Genomic DNA, 16602 nt, shown 5'->3' with positions numbered 1-16602 from the left:
CCCAGTATAAATCAAAATGGTGCCCAACAATTGTGATGATCATGGCAGAAGCCTATCTTCTCAGCCCTACCATACTGCAGGTGTTATGGCCGTTTTCAGCAACAATACTGGTTGCAAAGGAGGAAGAACACTGCAGCTTTTTGTTACAAAATAAAATTGTTAGGTAAGAGAAAGATTTAGAACTCAAATGGTGAGTGGGAGGCAAATGTGCACTCAGAGATGCAGTCAGAGTTTACCACAGAATCTTCTTACACATATTGTAATCATAGTTTCTATTATGCTGCTTGTTGAACTCTTAACCAAGCTAAATAAAGACACAAATAGTACATTTATTATTATATCATTGGGATGTGAATATATGATGACCGGATATGCAGTATTCTCATAAGGGAAACTGTAATGAGACAAAATCTTTAAAGTCAGAGACACTAAACAAAACACTGAGGGCAGCCATCTATACTACAGTGTTCTGCTTCACTGTTACAAGTTGTCTTTAAGATGAACCCACCTCACCTTGACCTTTGTATTATCTAATAAAACTGGTTTATGTTGCAGTTGAAAAATCATGGACAAAAGATGTCAAACCTAATGAATGTGTGAATTTTACTCCAGGCTTCAGTAGCTAATTTACACACAAAGCCACACAACTCTTCTATACCATAGAAGCTAACATGCACACACACACACACAGAAGTGTGTGAACAGCAGACTGACATGAGCTAATCACTTCCTGAAAGGCCAATTAATTTGTTGTTAGTGTTCAATCTCAAGCCCACCAAAGGCCCAAACTCAGGTTGAATTACAACAACATTGTTGCAGCAGTCATTAAAAAGATAGACTCTGTATCCAGCTCTCCTCACACTCCATGCTGAGTGCTAAGAGTCAATACCATTTTAGTGCTGAAGAAATCATTAATCTGCCCTTCTGGCACAGCAAAGAATTATGTGCATGACCATGCATTCAGGGCCTGCTCATCCAAGAGGAAAAAGAAGAAACATAGAGGAAGATTACACTGAGATCGTTTCACTTTTTAATCAGAAACTTATTTGCATAATTTGCATGAAAACATCTGAATCTATGCATTAAGAAAATACGGCAGATATTATATCAATATGAGATACTTGATTCTACAGAAATCTCGAAGCATTTTGATTTACTTTAATTTCTTAATGATTTATTTGAAAAGTGAAGGATTCCTCCATTAAAGAGATGTAACTAAGCTTGTTAATGTGATCACACCACACCCTAAGAATATTTGAGAAGCATGTCGCATGGCATTTAAAAAAAAAAAAACACAGATTAAAAGGATTATACAGCTTATAGGGTTTTCAAAGGTGTTGTTCCTAATCTGCACTTGTTGTATAACTAGTTGGACAGTGACCATCTTATTGTTGGACAATAATGCAAAGTGATGTGCAAAGGATTGAGAAGACAAAAGATGGAGAGCTACATGAGTGTGGGCTGGGCTGATATGAGCATCAGCATGAACAGACATCGACTGCATCGATCAACACTGATGAAGCTTTGATTTAGGGTGAGTCAGCAGGAAAGGGACCACAGGATGAGCAGGAGAGGGAAAGTGAACGAGAGGAATATAGAGGATGGATCAAGGGAAAAATGGGAGAGAAATGAGAGAGAGAAAGAGAGGCAGCCTATCTGGTTGTGTTTGTCAGAGCGAGCTCCAGTGAAACAAGGCGTTGCACTGCAGAGGCTTTATATCTCAAGCTCTCTTTGTTCGTTTCATCCCCTCTTCCTCTTGTTTTCCTCAATCTTATAAGCTCTGAGCTCCTAAAGGGCTGCCACTGCTGAAATATTTACCTATAAAGTGACTCCTTTAGTGCCTTTGCTTTGATTTGTAGCATTTCGGCACTGTTATCAGTGGGGACTTCTGTCACTCACATCCCAAAAGAGGGTAACAAAAAGCTCCGTGAGCAAGGCATAAGAGGCTTTACAGAACCAAAAAAAGACGTGTGCATTCACAATAAAGCTAGAAAAATGTCATTTATTTGATTTGTCAATCATCTGAGTCATTGAAAAGCAAAACACACAAAACATTTGGGACTTCTAGCTCGACAAATTTGGGGATCTGCTGCATTCTTCAACATTTCATATCAAATGTTTTTGTTTTTAATATGTTGATGATAATGATAAAGTATGTTTGGACTACAGCAAACTATGACAGACATAGCAACTAATTGAGAAATGAATATTAATATTTATGTCTTATAGGGGTGGTAAAAATAACAATACAGCAGTATAACAGTCCTCATTCATATTATACAAGTATCAAATAGTTACTACCAAATATTGCTTTTAACTAAAAATGAATTGGTGCTTTAAAATAGTAATGTGCACATTTTGTTGACTTAATGGTTAGATGCCATCACCCTTGCTAGTTGGCACCTGAATCAGGTCAGGTAAACTAGGGAAGCAGCAGTTTCCCATCACAAGCCGAGACTGTTTCCTGCCTAAAGCAACAGTGAACGAGTCTGCCCCCTCTGCTCTATTTCAAAACAGCATGATGCAACGATGGAACAGCCTGCAATTGGCTGTCACGTATGACATGGCAGTTAGCATGCAAAGATAAAAAATGGATTGAAAAATGATAAAAAGACATTCTATATCAGACATATCAGTGTGGATTTAATCTTTAAATAGCCCAAGAAGTCACCAAAGTTCCAAGCTCCCTAGAAAAGCCTACAGGGGCTACAAAGGCATGGATAACGTAAGTAGAACAGCACAATGTCGGGCTTCAACAGTGGAAAAAAGTAAGTGGCTATCATTTATGGTTAAAAAGTTATTTAACTTTGATTCACTAGTGTCTCCTGTGTCATTTACAACATCACTCTCAGTCAACTTTTGTGACCTAGTAACAACAAGCGCTGATGGCTGTGGACACACCCTTATATATCTGTTGAACCATCCAAGGAAAGTAGCCTGCAATGAGCATCGCTACTTCACACCTATTCCCCTGCTAATTTGATTTACTGTGGCACTACCTTATGACTCCTTATAATGGTGCTCATGATATTAACCAGGGTAACATAATATTGCAGGGTAGCAAGATTTGGTAATAATGTGTGATTGTGATTATACTTGAAAATATTGTAATTTGCAGTGGTGGACCATTTAATACATCAGTGTCTTCTTTGGAATCCCTTTTAAAAACATATCTTTATCGGAGCCTTCTTGTGAATTGTGTATTATCAAAGACCCCTTGTCTATATGACTGTTTTCCATTGGTCAAGGTTTTTGATATTTTATTCCATTTTTCCTTCCTTTGTATTCTTCTATTTGGTCTGTCAAACTTATTACTACTGCTTGTTGTATTCTTTTTATTTTTAAATCAACGATTCTTTTTCTAGTTTATAAATAAACATTTATTTTTTTTTAATCATTATTATACACAGATGGTGTAAGGAGTCAAAATACCTGTTGATCATGGAAAATGCAGAGAATAATGATAGTTTTGAAGTGTTATTCTCAACTGAAAACACACAAACATGAACAAGCACTTAAAATACAGCACTGCTTTCAAAATGACTTAATATTTTCCAAAAAATATGTTTTTTTTCAATAAAGTGCAAATGCAGTGATACTATTGTAAACTTGGAGGCCTTTCTGCATCCATTTTCGTAAACCTTCAAAGTACTACTTAATACAAAAATAACTGCAACTTTTATACAGTTATGTAATTTCACAGCCTGACGATTGCGATTGCAATAGATCAATATTGTTGGCCAATGAATAAACTGAATGCAGGAATTTAAAGAATACAACCACATACCTGATGAAACCTGCACTTTACCTTTCAAACGGCCTTTTATATTCCTCAGTTAATCAGATTTCACGATGTACAATCATATAATTGTCTTCCAAAGTGTCAGTGATCACAGAACGCCTGCATTGTGATATTACCATACCAGATCACACGGTATCATGACTTACACGGAAATCTCTTCTCATCTGTAACGTGAATTGTTCTAGTTGCAACCCCAAGGGTAAACATACTGTATGAGTTATACAGTCTTAAATTGCTGAATAAAGGTTAGTTTACCACAACATGGCCTGTTCTGATACCATCATAGCAGAGCACAAACACTCTCTTTTCGATTATATAGTCTCTGTGTGTGTGTGTCTGCATTAACCAACTCCAACGATAAGCAATACTCGTCCTACGCATGCACACACTCACACATCACTCAGAAGGGAAGTAATGACTCATGACTAAGAACATTCTGTTATGTCAACAGAGAGAAACTAATACACTTTAGCAAATGAGACTCACACTCCCACAGTATAAAAACACACCTGAGACTCCCTGGTGTTGGAGCGTTTCAGTAAAGACTCTCTCTCTCTTGCTCTCTCTCTCATTCATTTTTAAGTCAAAGTGAAACATCAGCCCCGAAGTCTTTAGGAGCTGCTTGACACCCACAACTTTGTTTAGAAAAATATGACTGTTAAACAGTCCATGCAGGTTTCAATCAAACACATTTTTTCCCACCTAAGTCTCATGGGAAACAGGTAGCTGATTGGATTACCAGGAATGCTGTTGCACAAAGGACAATGTAGGGAGGGACTGGATCGGCACACTGGAGACTGTGTGAAGGTTTCTCAATGAAACCCATTTTACACACACAGGAAACCCCAAGAGGCCTAAAAGTGCGTGGGTCTGTTTATTCTGGAATAATTTTCTAACTCTGAGGGAGGACAAAACACCTGATAAGCTCAAACCCAAGGACTTTGCTTAACTTGGTTTATTTGATGGTGCTTTTTGGGGGGGATAAATGAGCATTCAGAGACAAGACTAACCTCTGGATTAGGATGAAGACGTACAGGAAAGGGTTAAAGCAAGGTAGTGTGGACATTTAAGGTTAAGAAATAATTTCTACCTGTTGAGATTGGGCGTGTTTGAACTGTTGGCCTGTTCAACAAGGACAACTTGAAATACACCCTTTTATTAAAAGTCATTACAGTGTCCTTCTGTGTTGTCAGGTGTTCTAGTGTGTTTGAATCAATGAGTGAAAGTATCTTAACATCAACAGAATTCTTGAGAACACAACGAGGCAATTTAGCTCCATTAATTGTTAATTACAGAGCTGCATGCAAAGCAATCACAGTATACTGCTGACAGCTCGTGGTACACAGTAATTGTGGGCAAGTGTGTGTGTCACTGTTATGATTACTGATTGTAGGAGACACAAAGTCAATGTTAAACTAAAGAGCTGCTCTATTTTATTATCCCTGTGTGCAATCCTTGAAAAATAGGTGAGAAATGAAATGTTTATGCAAAGAAACGCTAGAAATCAACATTAAGGTGCCCTCTATTTGGCTGTCATATTATCAATAAAGCACTAAAAAACCAAACAAAAAAAAAGAATTGCTAATCAAATACGACACAAAATAATCAGGTCATAATAAAGAGTGATCGACAGAAACTCGAATGCAACAGGTGTGTGTGTGGCGGGGTGAAAGTTACCTTGCACTCAAGGTGTCAACTAACTTTTGAACTTGCACTCTTTCAGTAACCTTGCAAAGCAGATGGATACGCCTGCTTCCTTGTATTTCACTGGCGATTCCATCTTGCAAAGCTCCCATCTGAACCGTTTGGGCCCGGTTAGGAAGTGACAGGACCAATCAGGACGAGGGGCAGTACTTTCAGGCGCAGCAGAGTCGTGACGTAAACAAGCAGCAGCAAGAGCTGGTGCAGTTATGGAGGAAGAGATTAGCGTGGATACTGCTAAAGCGCCAGTTTTATCAGAACTTGCTGACATTTCTTTGTTAAAAGAAGAACAAAGAACAGCAGTGTATTGTTTTCTTTTTAAAAACTACAAAAGTCGAGTACTTACAGTGCCTAACAAATTTATTAGACCACCCTAACCCTTACCAAAGTAAGGTTTATGCCACAGCTGCCCTAAATTAACAGCATTGGTAATTACCAAAATCATTTTTTATGTTTCTGCAATGGTTAATACACCAATATGTAGAAGCTCTTTAGCCCAAATGATATTTTTAATGCTAAAATATAATTATTATTGTTATCCATGAATTTTCAAGTTTACTGATTTACAAAAACTGAAAAAATAGTAAAGCACATTAATATTTCTTGATTAATATGTCAAATTATAGTTATTTACTTGCATTCCTGAACTGAAAAATGAGTTTTAGTGGTTGAATGTTATGCTTGATTAATTTCTGACTAATCAGAGAAGCCCAGTGAGCCGGCTCAAATTTGGGTGAATTCAGTTTGAAATTCCTCATTAATGTGGAGTAAAATTTGGAGAGCTCACTAAAATGAAAGAGTCCGCATTAAAGCACTTCATGATGCTGGATGGTCTTTGAGACAAATATGACAGGTAGTCTAATAAATTTGTTAAGCACTGTAGCTCGTGTCTATAGTCGCCATGTTTCGCGTTATTCCTCAGTAGCTGCGCATGCACAGCTTGATAGCAGCTACGTCACGTGTTTTGTTGCTCTGATTGGCCCGTAGAGATGTGACAGACAGAACGTTCATCTAATCACCCTCTGAGTTTTTTTCAAAGCCTCTGCCTTTTCCCAAACGTTTCCTACTGAAGCTTTCCCAGATGGATGTGTGAAACACATCCATCTGCCGTGTCAGGTTACTCTTTCAGTTTGTTTAGATGAAAACACAATCCTGCTTAACATCAAAATAAGGAAGTCAGACCAGGGTCTCAAATCTTCTATTTATTAGTCCTTTCTCACAAACTCAAAACTCTACAGTGAATTTTTCCAGCCAGTCCCTATTTTCTATGATTAGTCAGGGTCACCTAATGTAAAAACCCAGCTGGTAATATTCATGAATATTCACCACAAGCGAGTGGGACAGTTTGGTAATGTTTATGAATTACTATGGCACTACCTCCATGCAGGTTAATCGAAGAAGAAGGTCTAATCCTGATGTTTTGTCTTTTTGTGTTTGTCTACAGAGCTGTGCATGGCATTCTTATGTTAAAGAACCTATTAAGAGACATGACACCAGCACGGCACTGAGGTTTGCTGGTCATCCCTTGTACAAGACAAAACTAAAAGATACGTAGCCATGCTGTTACTCCAAATCTTTGGGAACCATCTCCCACTGGAGCTGAGAACTGCTGAAACTGTGAACATTTTTAAAGGCAGTTGAAGACCCATCTGTTTAGACTTGCCTTGGTTTGTCCTGTCCATGTAACTGTCTTCTATGGTGTTTTTGATGTGGTACCATCTTGAATCTGCTCAACTGTACAACACTTTGGCACAAGACAGTGTGTTTTCCTATATATACTTTGATAGTACATCCTCAATGAAGGCAAGGTGAGGCAGAGCAGGACAAAGGCAAGAAGACAGGATTTGATGCCTGTATTGGACATCCTACTCATGATAGCCCTTGTGATAATATTCATGCTCAGTTCTGGAGTCTCAGAACCTTGGTGCTTTCTGGCAGTAGGAAAAGTCAAGACAAGATGAGTTGAGCCAGCACCACAAAGTAGAAGAGTATGGGTAGTCAGTATGTATGCACACCCTCCCCCCCAAGATTTTTTTTTCACCTTTACTGTAAAAAGATAGGATAGTAGATAGAGCTGGAAAGCGGGTGGAGTGGAGAGTGGAGAGTGATATGTGGCGAAAGAGCCACATGGCCACAAGCCGAACTTGGACCTGGGCCACCCGCGTGCATGGGGAAGTTAACCACTAGGCTATCTGCTGTGTTTTTTTCCAGCATATTTTCAGCTATTTTGTTGATACCACATCACAGCAGTATTTTTCATGATTTCAGATTATTTTGCAACACCTTGTATTTTTGTGTTGTTTTTTTTTTCCAGTTGTGACTGCTAACTTCTTAAAAGTGTGAAAAAAATATATTTTTCTTCCCACAAAAAAGCATTACATTAAATCATGTTTTACTGCTGTACCCAATGATTGGCATCATTTCTGATAAATCTTAAGCCTGGAAACAAAACAAATCATTCCTTACTTCGTAAAACCGTCATGGTAGGTAAATATTCTTTCTTAGAAGCTTGAACCTGGAAATTCATGTTCCTACCTGACCAGAATTTACCAACAATCAAACTTTGCTATCTGGTTCCTGCAGTTTCTCATGGATAATAATCACTCATATTATCATTGCATGAAGAGAAGTTGGACTCATCCTAGTGGAAAAGCACAACACCATGACTCACCCTTACCAGCTTAACAACTCTCTGTCTCACTCATTGTATAAGTCTGCCGTCTTTAAGCCAGAGTGTGTTGTGTGATCGTCAACTCTGAGGGCATCAAACTCATGTTCAGTGATAGAAAAGAAAGCTCCTCGCTGTTTCTCTTAAACAAAGTGCATTGTCTTCCTCTTAAGCGACTGTTCTGCGTCTTTGTTGCTCATGTCTGCTGAATGGGGACATTTCACTGGCAGACCCTCAGCAGGTGGGCAGGCCCCTCTCTGCCTCTTGTCAGCTGTTGCACTTGAGGACTGTGATTTGAATTTTGCTTTCTCTGTAGAAACAACTTATTTATTTATTTTCCTAAAGAAAAAAATAAAGAGCTCCTCTGTGAAAGACAATATTTCGCTTCAAAATGACACTGTCAGACTGGAGGGTGTGAGTGTTTTTTATTTAAGCTGAAAATTTGTCCTGTCTGCAGATTATTCCTTCTTCTCTCTCAGTTTCAATGCATTAAAAAGCACAAAAGAAGTCACAGAAAGGAGTGACAGTTTTACCTGGTACGGATTAGCCTCCATTCATCCAGTACAGCTCAGCACTGCATGCTAATCTAGTTATTCTAGTCCTGGTGTGCACACTGAGCACGGACAGAAACACTTGGCTCAAAGTCAATCTCATTAAAGTAAAAAATTAAAGTAATAGTCAAAGCAAATCATTTAATGATATTTCCAATGGGAGAATGATTGAAATGGACAACAAAAGTCTGTCAGGTTTGTTTGGATCCTGGGACAATTACTAAAGAAAATCATCCTGGCTGAAGAAGAGTAAATCTCATTATGTAATGTCCAGTCACAGATCAGGAGTATTCAAAACCACGGTACAGTCTGACGTCACTGGTTGCTACTGAGCACCCCATAATACAAACGAAACTCACCCTGTGTTTCTATTTTTGGACTAATGAATGAATATATAAATGGTGCACAAAGTACAGATGTTATTAAGTTGTACTGTAGAAGGCACACTGCATTCATGGTTTCTTTAATTGATCTTACAATTATAGCTTTTTTATTGCTTATTGTAATATGATTTATAACATTTAAAGCAAAGTAGTTAGAACTTTATTACATTTCTTTTGATGCTTTATTTTGTTCAAACCTTGAAATGTGCAAATAATGTCCACAGTATCTATATTTTTTAGTTTAGTGTTTTTATGCTATAAACCCCTTTCTTTCAACTGATCTATGAATAAACAGAGTGAAGCATGGTAGCTTAAATGGCAGTTAAAATGCGCAAAGCTGTCAAAAGATTTAAAAACAATGGATTTTTATTATTTAAGGTGTTGAAAACACCTGAAAACTGTAACTATGATGGCCTACACTGTCTCATTTTCATGTTCAATGTAGTTCACCCCAGTCCTGATAGACACAAAACCTGTTGTTTTACCAGTATACCCCTATCTCTAACTCATGCTATATGTTTATTATTTCCTGCATGTTTATTTTGATCACACCACCTCCACTTACTGCTCTCCAGCTTTCTAATTAATCCCATTAACATCAGAGATGTTGGACCTAAGCAGAGCCAGCAATGACTGATACAAGGAGAGAAGGGGCACTGGAAGCAGAACTGACAGGACGGTGCATTGATGACACAGAGGCCAACAGCTGATAGACACAGACACAGACGAGGAAGCTGTGAGGCAGGGTCAACTGCATGCAACACACACACACCCATTTAAACACAAACTAGGCGACAATAGGCTCTACAAAACCCCCTTTTTTAACCCGCCGCCCCCCCACCTCTTCTTTAGCTCCAAACTATCTCCTATCTCTTCCTAAAGCCTCACGTCTTACTATGGAGTCCTGTCTCTGTATTGTTCTCATTCTGTCAAAAATAATCTTTCATCAGCCCCGTTTTCCAGCCGGGTGGGTGCAGTCTGGTTGCTTACCCCGTTTACTAGTGAGGAGGGGAGTCCATGGTCAGCAGTCCCCCTCGTTCCACCAGCCAAGCCCTCATCCACTGAAGTCATCCACTCTCCCCGTTCACCAGGGCTAAGTCCGCTGTCTGTGCTCTCACACACGCAGAGAAAATTGCACACACAACACAGGTGTTCCCTTCAAAGGCAAGAGGAGGAGGAGGAGGAAGCGCCGGGATAGTCCAAAGGGTGAGTCCCTGTTAGTGGTATAATCCAAAGAGAGGCAGGATGTATCGTTCACTTTAAAACACGGCACCGGCTGCCTCTCTCTCTCTTTCTCTCTCTGTATCAGACACACACACTCACAAACACACACACAGAAACACAAGCACAGACTCTGGATCTCACACTCTCTCTCTGACTGCTTCACCGGCTGACTTGCATTCACAGTGAGAGCTCAGATCAGGCAACAGTTGTTGAATTCATAGTCCCTCCTCCCCCCCTTCCCTCCTACCCCTTTGCGGGTGGTTGCTTAGCAACTAGCTTCTGTGGGCGGGGCTTGTGAGAGTCCTCACATTGCTGCACACTCTGCTCTCGGCTGCCGCCCACTCAGGCTATATTTGCATATGAAGTCCTGCCTGCCTCTTCCCTGCTGTAGAAGAGGCCACAGCCTGTGTGGGCTGAGGAGAGGGGGAGAGGGAGGGGATTGTTGTCACTTTAACCCAAACAGTTTGTCTTCAGTGATGCAGCACATTTAACAAGGCTGGTCAAAAAGAAAAGACATATACAATGGACTGGAGCAAAGGGGGGAGGAGGCATTAGACAGAAGGTGAGAGGTTATAGCAAAGTAGCTGGAGGCATATGCTGGTTCCCTTTTCACTCTGCTAAAACTCTTAAAAGAATTCATATTATCACTTTCACCTCAAACATGTTCTTTAAAAACAGATATAAACACCAATTTATCTGTGTCACATTGCATACAGGTGAAACAATCTATCAGTTAACCTATAGGTCACTCATGAACCTGTCATGATTATCTGACAACCATACAGCTCATGGGAGCAACTGTTAACCTTTTTGGGCCATATTAGCAGTAAATTACATGTAAGACTTTACTTCTAATTTTCTATGTTTTCAGTGTGATTATCAACTAGACATGACAACCTTTAAGTACTTACGGAATAATGCATCAGTGTAGAAACTTAAAATAGTGGTCAACAAGAAACATATCAACTTTTTCAATGATCTGTCAATCTAAAAAAGGTATGCAAAAACTCTGCATGAAATATCCCTGTGCACTATGAGCATGTTTTGATTTTCATAGTATAAGTAATAATTATAACTAATAATCAATATGTGACTAAAGTGTAGCTTTAAGCTTTATTACCGCAAGTTAAACCCCTTATAGGATCTCCAGACCCTTTTATCTGCTTCATTTGCCTTGAAAAAGAAGGGCCACATCTGGACACATCAAACTGCTCGTCAGTTATTTGTCAAAAAAAGACTTTCAAGCTCTTGATAACAGAGATTCTCTGAATAAAATTGCTCTAATTCCCAAATGGTAAAAGCCATTTTTAAAAACTCCTTAGATAAAAGCTCAGAGACTACACTTTAGTCTAGCATTGTTCCAAAAATAAAAAAAAAATGTGGGTATTGGTATTGGACGAGTAGACATGTTCCACTGATCCAATACAGTTTGTTTAAAACCCTTCCAGACCAGCATTCTTGTATACAACAAGTATCACACGTTATAAAAACTTGAATAAATTTTGAACCATAACTCGTAGTCTCTTATGTTTTTTCCTCTTGAAACTAGCTGTTGTGCCATTCCACTGATGCTATCCATGCTTTTGTGGACTGTAACAAAGCGTTTCTAGGGAGCCTGGAACTAGGGTGACCTTTAAATGACTTTAAAGATTAAATCCACACCAGCAGATCTGATACTGTACGCCTTTTTAGCCATATTGAAATCTATTTTCAATCATTTATTGCCATTAGCTCTAATGCTACCAGCCTTATTGTTTGCCCAATACTCTGTGAAGGGCAGTCAACCAATAGCAGGTTGCTCCATCATCACATCATGCTGTGTCAAACTGCACATGCTCATACAGGCAGTTCACTATGTAGACAGTCTGATAGCTCATGATGGAGAGACAGGATGTTGATTCTTTAAAATTTTAAATCCATTGTTGTGGTGAATAGAAGCAAAATGATAAAAACTGTGCTGCTGTCCAGATACTTATTAACCTCACTTTACATGACTTCAGCATAGAGCTGGGCAATTAATAGTGTTTCAATTACAAGTACAATTTTGGTGTCCTACAATCATGAAGCAAGATAATTGTCACTGAACATAACTGTGCCACATGCTGTGTTATGTTTGTCTTATCCATAGGTTTTGTCTCTACAAATCACTTATCCTCCTTATTCCTGGGGGTCTTCTGTAGCTCCAAATGTGGGTGGAACTTCCAGTACAGTAATGATAATAACAAAAAACATTTTCCCAATGACCAACAAAAATGCCTTAGCCTTATATTACCTGTAACGACAGGTAGCTGTTGCTCTGTTTGTTGTATTAATCATTATATAAACCTGAATATGTGTCTTTCCCAACAATGTTTTTAACAAGCTGTTCACTTGCATGATAGAAGTGATTCTTTTAATATTAAAAAGGGGGTATTATACTTTTCAGATTTTTAAAACATAATGTGGCAGGGTGAAGTTTCTCCCCCCTCTCTCTGCCCTCAGTGCCGTGAGGCTGCAGGTGATTATCCAATTGGCACCTTTGATTGCGAGGCGGCGCAGCGCTGCATAAAGCAGTGTGGCTGTGCCGTACCTCGGATGTGCTTCCTGGAGACAGACTTCCACGTTGTTTGGCGCGGTGTGGTGCTGCTGGCGTGCCCACGGTCAGCGTGGCTTCCTTGGGTGCCGTTTCTTTGAATGTCTGCTGTTAGCGTAAGGTAAGGCCCCTCGGCAATTTCTTTGTGGCACATTTTAAAGCATGCGTAACTGGCATTATATCTGCCTCCACTCTCTCACATTGCAGTGGGCTGGCATGTCTGTCTGACCTGGTGAGACCTAGAGAGGCTGTGAGTGGCGCTGGGTTTTCGCCTTTCTGTGGCTTTTTCTGAGGTAGGCTGCTCATTTTCTCTCTTTTTATTGTGTTGAGATTTGGCCATAACTCTAAAACTGATTTGTTTGGTCTCTGGCTGTTTGTAGTAACGTGCTGTGGCTCTGCAGCTCTGCAGCTGCGCCTCCATTTATTGAGATTCAGCACTTCTCTTCCTGGTATGTTTTGAAAATGTACTTATTCCTTGTCAATCGGAGTTCATGTGAAATGTCCTGGGGTAATTATGTATATCTGTAATAACATTATACAGTAATAACATTTGTGTTAATTTACTCATTTAAATTCTACTGTTTTGGTTTGTTTCTTTTGGGATTGAGTTTATTATTCCCCCTTGGGTTTAATTGTGTGTGTGTGAGTGTGAATGCTATAGATATTTTAAAGGTACAGTAACTATATTGTGGACCCTTGTGTTGATTGCTGTTTTCTTCCCCTGGACAGGCACTGTTGGGCAGGCGGCTGGACGATTCCCCAGTGGTGGTCCCTTCACAGCCCTGTATAGTAGTGCACTTGGGTGTTAATTCAGATGGTGTGTGGTTTTCAAGTGTGGTGATAACTCCAGTACCCCTTTCCTTCCCCCTTATTGAGTCCTCGCCCCCAGTAAGCCTTCAGCCCTGCTCCCTTAATTCTAGCCCAAAACAGCTAATTTATTGGGCCGCTTGGACAGTGCAACTTATTTTTGATAGAAAGACTTTTATGGACAATTGCTATTTTAAATATTGATATTGTTTAATAAAGTTTGTCAATTCTTTGGAACACTTACGTCTCTGTCCTGATGAGTAACAAACCTGTGTGACCTTTTACTACTGAGTGTAATAGGTGCTCTTTTAGGTAATGTCCTGGGGGTGAAACTCCCCTAAGTGGCGTTGTTGGACAAAACTAAAATTAACTTCCAGGTAAAAGTATTCTTAAATATAACCACTTTAAGAATAAACCAAATCCCAAAAATAAGACTAATTTAAAACATAAAGTTATTCTACAATAAAACTAAATATAAAGCAAAAATTAAACATGTACTAAAGCCCACCCCGCCACAATGAATATAAAGTCACAATGCTGGTCGTCCATACTTCACGTATGCAAATTTTAAAACTGCAAGATAAACATATGTGGCAGTTATCTTGGAATTAGAGTGTAAACTGATGAAAACGGTTTGATGGGAATCTTTCCGAGACCTTCCCGAGACGAGACTTCGATGGAGCGAACAGATGAGATTGCAATAGGATCTCCTGACTGGTTCGTCCGTGCTGCTGGCAAAGCGGAACAGACCGCCCCTACATCAAAGTCATTTAGTAACACAGTAATTAAACACTTACCAAACAGATATGTCCTTCTCTACCCTTTGCTGCTGCTGGTTTTCTTACCCCTCCCTCTCCAAACTATCAGGGTCAGACTCCGGGTCTAACATGTCAGTCGGACCGGTTCATTTAAAGTTTACACGTACTAGCATAACATTATAGCCACACTGGGGGCAGGCACAAAACACTCCACTGAGTCCTGCCACTGGCCAGCCTCCGAAAAATCGGCCAATCAGAGGAAAGGAGGTTGGGGGGGGGGGGGGGGTAAGAGAGACAGTGAAAACGAAGTATTTCAGACAGAGGTTAAAATAAGGGTTTTTCAGGATGCCAGTGTAAGAAACATGAGGAGTTTTTTGAGCTGTAAATCATGCAAAGCTACTATGAGGGTATCAGAGAGATGGTGAAAAGCTTTGAAAAAAGGCATAATACCCTCACTTTAATCCAATATTAATACTTAATACAGAATTTGAGATTAACTGAGCTTAAGAGTTGACCAAGTGAGTCACTGATATAAATATAATTCACACATTTAAAGAGGGACTAGTCAGTACAAAAAGAAAAAAAAAAGCTCTACATCTTCTCAGAAGTATATAAGGTTGTGTGCCACCTCCTTTAACAAAATGAGATCGTCCCTATTACTATGCAAATATTGATATGAAGCTAATAAAGTGTACCTTATCGCGCGCAATTTCATCCTTTTTTTCCTCTTCAGTAGAAGGTGGAGAAAAGATTATATTATCCCACTTAAGGATAACAGATGACGTTTACATACTTTAATCTCCAAATTGTTTCAATATAATCAGGATTTAAATCCCGTTACTATAAAAACTTCCAGCCTGACAGAAAGGACCAGAAGTGGTACCCACATTTCTTGCAAAGTATCATGGGAGCTAGGAATAGAGTGGATGGAATCATACAAAAGGACCTGCTGATAAATATGCAGGCAAAACTATCTGAATTCTTTAACAGATACTTGAGAAAAACTACATTCTTGAATCTTTTCTCCATAATATTTTAGGAGTGCAATGCCCCTGATTATAAAAAAAAAAAATTTCACAACCTAAACTCTTTCTGCCCTGAGCTAACAGAATAGAACAAGAATAATTCCTCAGCAAGTCTACAGAAGTTGAAAATAGAAGTAGGGAAATCTTCTTGGAGTGACCTCTCAAGGATGTTTACCATCATTCCTCTTTCAGTCTTATCTCAGCTCTGATGTCTGCAGGGTTTCTCAGTCATCTTCAGCTGACACTCTGTGCTGCACTCTCCAACTGTATCTTTGAAATTGTTCCTATTATTCCAGTTAGAGGTAGGCTAGAGTCTCTTATCCGAGTCAGAGAAACAAAAAATAAAAAACAGACAAAAAAAAGCAAGTGCTGAGGAGCCTGGCTTTCTAAATATAGCTACATAAAAAGGAGGGACTATTGGGTTTTTCTAGTTGTTTGAGGTGTCAGTCCTACAGTCATTAAGCTCTTTTCCATTCACAATTGAAGTATGATGTTATATCAATGAAAAGGACACTACTTCAGCGTACATTTAACGAATTTCACAACTCCTCTGAGCCACAACTGAAGTGTTAACAATATGCACATCGCTATGATAAGGCAGCAGTGCACACTGACTTAGGTGTTAGATTGCAGCATGAGCAAATATTTAAATATCCGTGTACATGAGAATAAGTCTTCTACAAGGATGACTAGATGACCTGGTTTCAGCTGTGCTACATGCATGCTTTTATTTTAAGACACATCACTACATTTCATGTCAACTATTGAGCTCTCTGTATTTGGTAAGAAGCACGCTTATCACGCAAATTATGTTTTCATTTCAAAATACATTAATGATATACATCAATGCTTTATTATATATTATTATATTAAGATCATTTAAGGTGGCTTCCTCTATTCTGGGTAGTATACAGGCCCAAATATCTTATATGATCCCTTCCCTTCCTTTAAAATTCCTTCCTTCCATTCATTCATCCTTTGATCCTTCAGTCCTTACTACCATCCTTTCTTTGATCCTTCCATCCATCCCTCCTTCCATCATCCACTTTGTCCTTCCTCTTGTATTGTGTATGCAATGTACTTAAAAGTACCTACCTCAAAATGTTATAGA

The 16602-nt window shown here is 39.2% G+C and overlaps 1 protein-coding gene across 6 annotated transcripts in view; it reads right to left on the bottom strand.

The window, feature by feature from the left end:
- rab11fip4b (RAB11 family interacting protein 4 (class II) b) overlaps positions 1–16602 on the bottom strand; it is a 75725-nt gene that overhangs the window by 30624 nt on the left and 28499 nt on the right. For 5 of the 6 annotated variants that reach the window (XM_041786126.1, XM_041786129.1, XM_041786127.1 and 2 more), the window contains exon 1: positions 10096–10496. The exons of the other annotated variant lie outside the window; for it this stretch is intronic. In XM_041786126.1, coding sequence (XP_041642060.1) covers positions 10096–10176 — 81 coding nt within the window. In that variant the 5' untranslated portion in view covers positions 10177–10496. Of the gene's footprint in view, positions 1–10095; positions 10497–16602 lie in introns of those variants that run through there. 6 annotated transcript variants of the gene reach the window in all.

This window comes from Cheilinus undulatus, linkage group 4, assembly GCF_018320785.1.
Source record: "Cheilinus undulatus linkage group 4, ASM1832078v1, whole genome shotgun sequence".
Lineage (NCBI taxonomy): Eukaryota > Metazoa > Chordata > Actinopteri > Labriformes > Labridae > Cheilinus > Cheilinus undulatus.
This window is presented reverse-complemented; position numbering and strand designations above follow the sequence as displayed.